This window comes from Salarias fasciatus, chromosome 8, assembly GCF_902148845.1.
Source record: "Salarias fasciatus chromosome 8, fSalaFa1.1, whole genome shotgun sequence".
NCBI lineage: Eukaryota > Metazoa > Chordata > Actinopteri > Blenniiformes > Blenniidae > Salarias > Salarias fasciatus.
Genome location: NC_043752.1, coordinates 14,737,952 through 14,746,058, shown reverse-complemented (window position 1 = coordinate 14,746,058; position 8,107 = coordinate 14,737,952). Strand labels below are relative to the sequence as shown.

The following is an 8,107-nucleotide window of genomic DNA, read 5'->3' as shown; positions in this document are numbered from 1 at the left end:
CAACAAGTCCCAAAGTTCCTCTGCCTAATTTTCCTCCTATTGTTTTGTTTGCTGAGCGTCTTTCTCGCCTCGGCTCTAATTAAGACGAAAACATCTGCTTCCCTCCTTCTAATCCTCAGAGACACGAATCAAACAGCGTTTCACTTTTAGGACAGAGTGACGTAAACCATGACTTACATTTGTGGTTTTATGAAGGTTAAGGTGGAATATTTTCAATAAAAGATGGAAATATTGTATTAGTAGTTTGGTCGCTACTCTTCATGTTGCTCGAATTGGTCAAGTGTTGGACGACAGCGGTGCTCAGCCTCGCATGACCCTGGACAGAAAAAGGCAGATGCCATATTGAATAAAATAAAATACGTCCGTCCGTCTGTCTGTCTGCACATCAGGACGCCGCTGACCTTGTTTCAGTGCATGCATAATGGATCACATTGATTACAGTTACGCTTTGTTGCAAACAGATTACACATCAGTGGTAGTTACTGATGTAGTGGTTTGGTGAGATGGTGTTTGCGTTTGTGTTGTTTCGGCAGCAGCTGATGGAGCCTTCAGCCAGCGAACAAACACTGCAGGCTGTGGAGTGTGTGTGTGTTAAATCCTCCACGCTGTCTGATTGTTGACTGAGCCTCTAAACTTCAAGGAAACATTTGTATTTGTCATTTTCCGGGATCTACAGGAGGCTGTCCAGGCATTACTTCACACTCATAATGAATACTTCCAGTCTATTTTGAGCCGTCTAAATCCAGCAGGCATGGCCACAGGTCAGCGTGTCTCATTAGGCTGTCATTTCCCATGCAGACTAACGAGATGATCATGATGCGTCCCGTCGCTGCCAAGCTGACTCACAGCCTCGGTGTTTATGTGACCCAGCTGGATAATTCCTGACCTACTTACTGCATCTGGATGTGAGTCCGTCTGGTACACTGATCTCTTTCCCAGCAGCAGTGTACGGCGCACCTACCGTCAAATTAGCTGAGCTCAGAGGAAAAAAATACCTTCGGCTGTCAGAATGTCAACACTGCTGAGGGGAAATCTGCTGCTGTTGGACGTTACAAATGCTGATTTTATTCTATTTTTTTTATCCTGAGTTGCACTTTTTCTTTTGACAGGTCAGGAGTGTTTTATCATTGTGAATAAATGTGTGAAATAGACTGTAATAAGTCACTTTAATTTCAAAACTGATCATTTTCACACGATAATCTTATATCTGAGGATGCAAAGATACAGGCTTGGCAGATCGATGGTATCTGAGTGAAGAGTCTGAACAAATTCTTTAATATTTTTCATATATTAAACCTTCATTTCAAATTCATGACCTTGACAGGTTTAGTGTGTCAATATTAATAGATTGCTGTTGCTTTTATTAAATCCAAAAGAGCAATTAAAGGATATTTTAAGGTTTTCAAATTTATTACTAATGTGAATAAACACCTGTGTGTGCACCATTGTGTAAATGAGACTCATTAAAAGGCAATGAAGTGACTAAAATTACCCACAGTTCTCTTTTTCTTGCATATTATTTCCCTCAGTTGGATAACTGTCTTTAGATTCCTGTAAATGGAAGACTCATCGATGAAAGTGCGCTAACTGGGCGAAAGACACATTTTCAGGAAGGAAGACGTGAGGTTGAACTTGTGAGTGTGTGTGTGTGTGTGTGTGTGTGTATATATAGTAACACTATCAAATATGCAATGCAGAGCAGGGTGTGCTCCCAGATGGCGAGCTCAAAATGTGGCTGTGGAGCAGCGGCTCTCCTCGGCGCTCACCGGCCACCTCTGACAGGTTAAACCCCGCCGTTCACTCGACAAATGGAGGTTATATCATCGGCATTGAACAGCGGCGGGAAGTCAACAACACGTGATGCACAAATACATATCTTTAATATGGTCGAGTCAACAAAGCCGGCATGCGAGGCTGCACGTCACAGCGGTCGGAAACAGCACACAGTGGCTTTAACCAGATGAACAGCGGTTTGATCCCTCCATCCCGAGGGTTTCTGAGAAAGACGCTGAATCTGAAATTGCTCCCACTGGTGTTCGGGCACTTAGAGCCATCACTATTAATGTGTGAGAGTGCATGAGGACATAATGGAAGCAGTGCTGTAATCATTTCGGCCGTTCCAAATGTATAACTTGCCAACTGAGCAACTGGATAATTGAGTCATTAATGTAAAATTATTTTTCAATACTGTGATAACTGATAAGACTGCATTTCCACCATGCTCGTGGCACAAGGCTCATGTTACATCTAGAAAAAGTATGTTATGCTATAAAGTGGCGAGTATTAAGGAACAATATGTTGAGAGGATTGACTTTGTCCGTGTGGAAAGGTCCTGATCCCTGCACACCCACCGCCATCCCGCCTGGGGGCTCCATGTGGTCGGAGTGATGAGTGGATGCTAATCAAAGGCAGGAGAGGGCGAGGCCGCCGCCGCCGCCTCGGGTCGCCATAGTAGGGTTTGTAATTCCTGCACCCTTAGGATTTAATTATCCTTCAAATGCTCTCAGTGCTGAGTTACCACACTGATACCTGCTAAACAACGTTTCCACTGCATGGCTCTGCAGTGCAGCTTCCCAGAGAGGATATAGAGACTCATAATTCTCATTGAAAAATGGCTTCAATATGTCTAAAAGAAAAAAAAGAAAAGTCTGCTGACTAAACATATTAGTTTAAATATATACATCAGAGGAGAAGCAGCTTCATGGGGAGGATTATTATCACTTCTTTCTATTTCAAGACATTTCTGTTCATCACTGTCCTCTTTATGAAAAAAAAAGAGGAAAGCATGAGTGTTAGCTAAAGTTTCTTTTTAGGGATTTTAAGAAAAACCTTTCTGCTTTGGTTGTGATGAATTCGTCTGAGGCTTAAGTTTCTCATTACAGCCCATCATGCAGTGATTTCCTGAGGCCGCTCCAGGCTCCTTCCTCCGGGCTGCTGCTGCTCCTGACAACAGCAGGCGCCTCCCCTGCACGCAGTTCACACACCATCACGGCACAAAGACACAATCTGAACCTACTTTCTAAACTCCCCATCTACTAAATTGCAAAACACAATCCCCGCTCGGTGGCTAAGCTCCCCGGATCGCTCTCACTTCTGACACTCAATCTCACCCGCACAGTCACAATCTCTCTAATCTCCGGCGCTGCTCTTTATCTCTTCAAAACAACTCGGAGAACACGTTACATGCATTGTGTCTTTATTATGAATGTGCTGCAGAAGTATAATATTCGAAATGCCAGCTTTTCTTTATCCTTTTCGGTCGTCATACATAAATAAAAAAAATCCACGACATGCCAATAATCACACAGATCATAAAAGCCCCGGTGGGAATACAGAGACTGTCAGGACAGTGTCTGCGCCTACAGCAGGTCGGAACTACATAACGCTAACTCATATCAACTAGAGAATGATCACAATATTAAAGATTTATATCTGCAGAATACAACGACTGTGGATTACAATTAAATTTACATCGTTAGGTTATAACAAAGAAAGAAATCTGGATTAATCGTCACAGAAAAGCCGTCTGCAGGTCTTGGAGTCGTAGCGTTTCTGTACATGATTCAAACTCCAGGTCACAGTTAAGAAGGAGAGTTCAGTCTGTTCCTGGTGACCCTGGTCGCTTCGTATCACAGTGAGAATCACAGGTAGGTGATGATTAGTGGTTAGTTCCGGATACATAGGAGATAGTATAACAATCATTAAACAAACCAGATTTTAAAATGGCCTATCCACGTCGATCACGCTGCTACCGAGGCTTCTCGCTCAGAGAGCCTTGATTTAAAAATGAACCGTTGATACATCACTCTACTGCCTACAGTGTACAAATATCCTGCTGATACATCAAATTAACTAGTCAGAGACGCGAGCGTGGCGATAAGCCCGTGGACGCAGCAGACCGCGGCTGCAGCCACTTCCTCCTCTAGAATCACAACAGATTGAATTTGTTAACCAAATAGCGACGCCCCCGTGCACACAACACTTCCTCCGGACATCGACTGCGGCGCGGCGCTCCCGAAGAACCGTCTCAGGAAATCTTATTGTCTCAAAATGATCTTTTACAAACATTATCAAAAGAGCATAATTAGCTTCACTTGTAAAATGGGAATTGTTTCCGTTTGGTGCTACAGTTTCCTTCTTTTCGGTAACATGGACCCTTCTCCCGGCTCACAGTGGTCAGTGGTGCTGAGCAGATGTATGGTAAAAGTTGCAGGAGGGTAAAAACAGCAATCTCTTCAACAATCCTGCCATCAGAGTTGGGTCTCTACAAAACTTCCCCTTTCGAAATTCTTTGATTTGGCACATATTTCTCCTTGCAGTGACGACCGTGCCGTCTGTGTGAGACTTTCCCATAATCCCTTCCCTTCCAGCAGCCGTAGCTCGTCCTTGGTAAGCCTCTCTTTCATCCTCTTTCGCCACCCGTGCGCTCAGTCTCAGACGCGAGATGTAGGGCGTCACACGGAGCCACGGGGTCCACAGAGGACAGTCTGAGTCGAGAGGACGGGGGAGAAACCGGTGGATTTCATTTCTGCGGTGTGATGATTCCAATGTAACACGAATCCCAGAGCCCCTCCGAGTGTTTGAGGAGGAGGAGGAGGAGGGGGGGTGTTTAACAGCTGCTGTTGTTGCAGGGAAGGGCGCAGGCGGCGGACATTTTGTTGGGGCTTGAGTTGGAGCAGGAGCCGATGCCTCCCGTCCTGCAATCACGTCCCTCCGTCTCCTTGTCTCGCGGGTCGCCATGGGCTTCTTGAAGAGTCTGTACTCTGCGAGTCGTTCTGAACGTGTTGGCCGGAATACGAAGGGATTGATTAGTGCGGCTGTGGACGCCCTTCTCGGTCTACCAGCAGACGGACCCCCTCCACCCCCCCCCCACCCACCCTCCCCAGACCCAGCAGCAGCTTTTGCATATTTTATTCTCTTCCGTTCAGCAAAAGGGATTCATATAGATTGGAGAAATATAAGTAAGCACTGTATATCAGGTGCAACTTTGTCACATATCCAGGTAATGACTAGGCGGTAAGGATGATGGTGCAGGTGCAGGCCAGACAGTCAGTTGTCCTATCCGGTTTCATCCTGGGATGAAACTCAGGTTTTCACATTTACTAAAAAAACAGAAGAGGAAGCACATTAGTCAGAGCTATACAGTCCGAAACTTGATATGGATGCATAAACTTTCACAGACCGCAGAGGGCGGTTACGTAATGAGAAAAGAAAACAAGGTTTGGTCGAGTCCCAGAGCTCTTAAAACTCCAGAGTTGTATGTACAATTGCTCTTCCAGTGGATGAACTAATTAGAGACATCTCCGGGCTTAATGAGAGCCAACAAGCTGAGTGCGTTCAGACACACAGAACATGGAAATCTGCTTGGACTGCAAATGAAGAGCATTTCTAAGATAAACACTGCTCCTATTCCTCACTGAAATAATCACTGATCTCTTTATTTGGAAGGTAACTCTTAAGAGTATGTACATTTATTGAGCCCATCTCTTACACAGATTTCAGCAACGATAATTCACATTTTGTACAAACAGGACGGATCTAAAACACACAGACACATACACACATAACACACAACACACTGAGGCTGCCTCCAACTGGAGGCCGCCCGTGCAAATGTGCAGGAACATGTCATAAAATGTTGATTTGAGTTTGACGCAGAAGCTCCTAATATGTTCTGATCTTTGTCTGGCGTTGACACAGTTTCGGAGGCCTAAAGTGCTGCAGTGTGCACACGGGGACGGACACATCCGGCTCACACAGTTTAATGTGACATTAGGACTAGAAAGGGTTTTGTGTCACAAAAAAAAAAAAAAATAAAATACTGCGATGGCAGGAATGCTGTAGTGAAAATGTGAAGGGTGGTGGTGGTGGGGGGGGGGGGGGGTTAAAGGTCAGATCTGGGACACTCACTGGCCAAGTTGACAATGCAGGCGATGATAATGACCGTCCCTCCTACTAGAGACACCACAGAGAGCATCTTGGCCACGCGTCCCAGACGCACTGCGCCGTCCAGGTTCCCCTGCTCCAGACTGTTCTTGGACTGAAGGACAGAGAGGAATTAGGTTGATGCGGGCAGACAGCGAGAGAGGAAGCAAACCGGACGGGACGCCGTGTTCTTACCATGATGGAGTAAACAAATCCCACGATGTTGATGGGCCAGACCGGACAGAAGCAGGCCAGCACGGACAGCAGGAGGTAGTCTTTGACCTTGGTCCGGTCCAAGGGCGGGTTGGTGGCGATGCTGGAGTGGCGGGAGAGCGACGGCCTGGGCGAGAAGGCGGTGTAGCCGATGGAGCCCGCCCTGCTGCCCTTCCTGGTTTTGGCGTGGTGGGGGTAGGAGATGGAGTGTTGCCTTCTGGGAGGGGAGGAGATGACGGGAGAGGTGCTCTCTGCAGGGTGGATCCCATTACCTGCACATGAGGGACGGAGAGGACGGGGGGGGAGGGAGGGGGTGAGCGTGTGCACGTGCCGTCCCAGAGGACCGCGCTGATGCACGGGAATCTGACTTTCCCCGGGCGAGCTGACGAAGCAGCTAACCCCCCCCCTCCACCCAGACCCAGTCACTCACTGTTCTTCAGCTTCTCGTTGATGACGATGACCAGCTCTCCCTTGGACTTGCTGCGGGGGGGCCCCGTGACCACCGGGCTGCCGCCGCCGTGCACGAGCTCCTCGCCCCGAGGCGGCGGGCACGGCACGGGCACGGCGACCTGGCACGACAGCGAGGCGTCCTGGTCCAGCAGCGACGGCTGCTCCTCTCCCGGCCACACGGCGGGGGCGGGCATCGCGTTCACGTCCATGCTGTCAGCAAAACGGAGACTCTGTCTGAGGTCTGGTCCTGTGGGCGGCTGCCGGTTCCACCTGGGAGCAAGAAAATGCTTTTAGCCATTTCCAAAAAAAAAAACCAAACAAAAAAAAAGAGGTGCATCCTCATCAAGGGCGGTGTAAAAACGACTGATGTTGGAAAAACAGGTCGAGGAAAATGATTCTTCCTCCTCTCATGGTACGAATAAACATTCCTAGTTTATTTCATTCATTGTAAAAATAAAATTACTCAGTTCATCAATACAGATTAATTTCTGTCAGCATAGAAGAAAAAAACTTCACAGGATCATCGGATTCTTTTGAGTTATGATTGACTGCATGGCCCAAGAAAGTAGAATTAGTGCTAAAAACAAAAAAAGGTTTGATTGTTTTTCTCTTTACTGATCCAGCTGGACATGTTCTATGTAAAATATATCACTAATGATACATCACTGCTATTTTCTTAAGCTAAGAGGAACATCCAATATTACACATAATATACGTAATGGGTCTGTTTTTGGTTTAAAAACTGAAAAGAAAAAAAAATTCAACCAAGGGTTAAGTCATTGAGGTGGCATGGTGGGGTAGTGGTTAGCATTCTTGCCTCACAGTGAGGTTTCCGAGTTTGAATAAAACCGATCAGACTGTTTTTCTGAGTCTGCATGTTCTCCTACACCTTTTTTTTTGTGTGTTTTTGGGGGAGTGCGGGTATTTCAATATATCCTCGAGGTCAATTTATTTGTGCATGGTGACTCTAAGATTAAAAAAAACCCACAAGTGAGAGAGAGAGAGTGTGTGTGTGTGTGTGTGTGTTTGCACTGTGATGTACAGTCGACCCAGCTTTCACCTACAGTCCCATGCAGCTCCAATTAGATAGAGTGGCACAGAAGATGGATGAAGGGTTCATGCATTTCTTTAAATGAAATAAATAAATAAAACACACATCAGATCTGCTACTTCCCATTAGAAACAGCTTTACATCTCTGACATTGTTATTGAGGGACCTTGGTGTGAAGACTCTTTTCTGCCATTTAATAGCTTAGCAACAGTAAATGTAAATGTTAAAATGCAAAGTAAACGCTTGTCAGATGCACTGCATATTTCATGTCTTCCATTCCGGGGGAACTCCACCTCTTCTACACATCATGCTCTGTTTACAAGCCTCTGGGATCAACCTGCTTCCCAGCACTCCACCACCAGCCCTGCGTTTAAAATGAAGTGAGAGGGGAGAAAAAAGCATAAACAAACAAACCCCTGCTGTATTTCTCTTTTAAAGATTTTCTAATCAGTCCCTAAAAACATGTTT

The 8,107-nt window shown here is 46.1% G+C and overlaps 1 protein-coding gene across 1 annotated transcript; it reads right to left on the bottom strand.

Moving 5' to 3' along the window:
- Positions 1 to 4,882: 4,882 nt before the first annotated feature.
- prrt2 (proline-rich transmembrane protein 2) lies at positions 4,883 to 6,857 on the bottom strand. Its single transcript, XM_030098124.1, has 4 exons — positions 6,569 to 6,857; positions 6,121 to 6,410; positions 5,911 to 6,040; positions 4,883 to 5,102 (listed from the first exon to the last, which is right to left on the bottom strand). The coding sequence occupies exons 1-4, from the start codon at positions 6,795 to 6,797 to the stop codon at positions 5,086 to 5,088; spliced, it is 666 nt and encodes a 221-aa protein (XP_029953984.1). The 5' UTR covers positions 6,798 to 6,857; the 3' UTR covers positions 4,883 to 5,085.
- Positions 6,858 to 8,107: the final 1,250 nt, after the last annotated feature.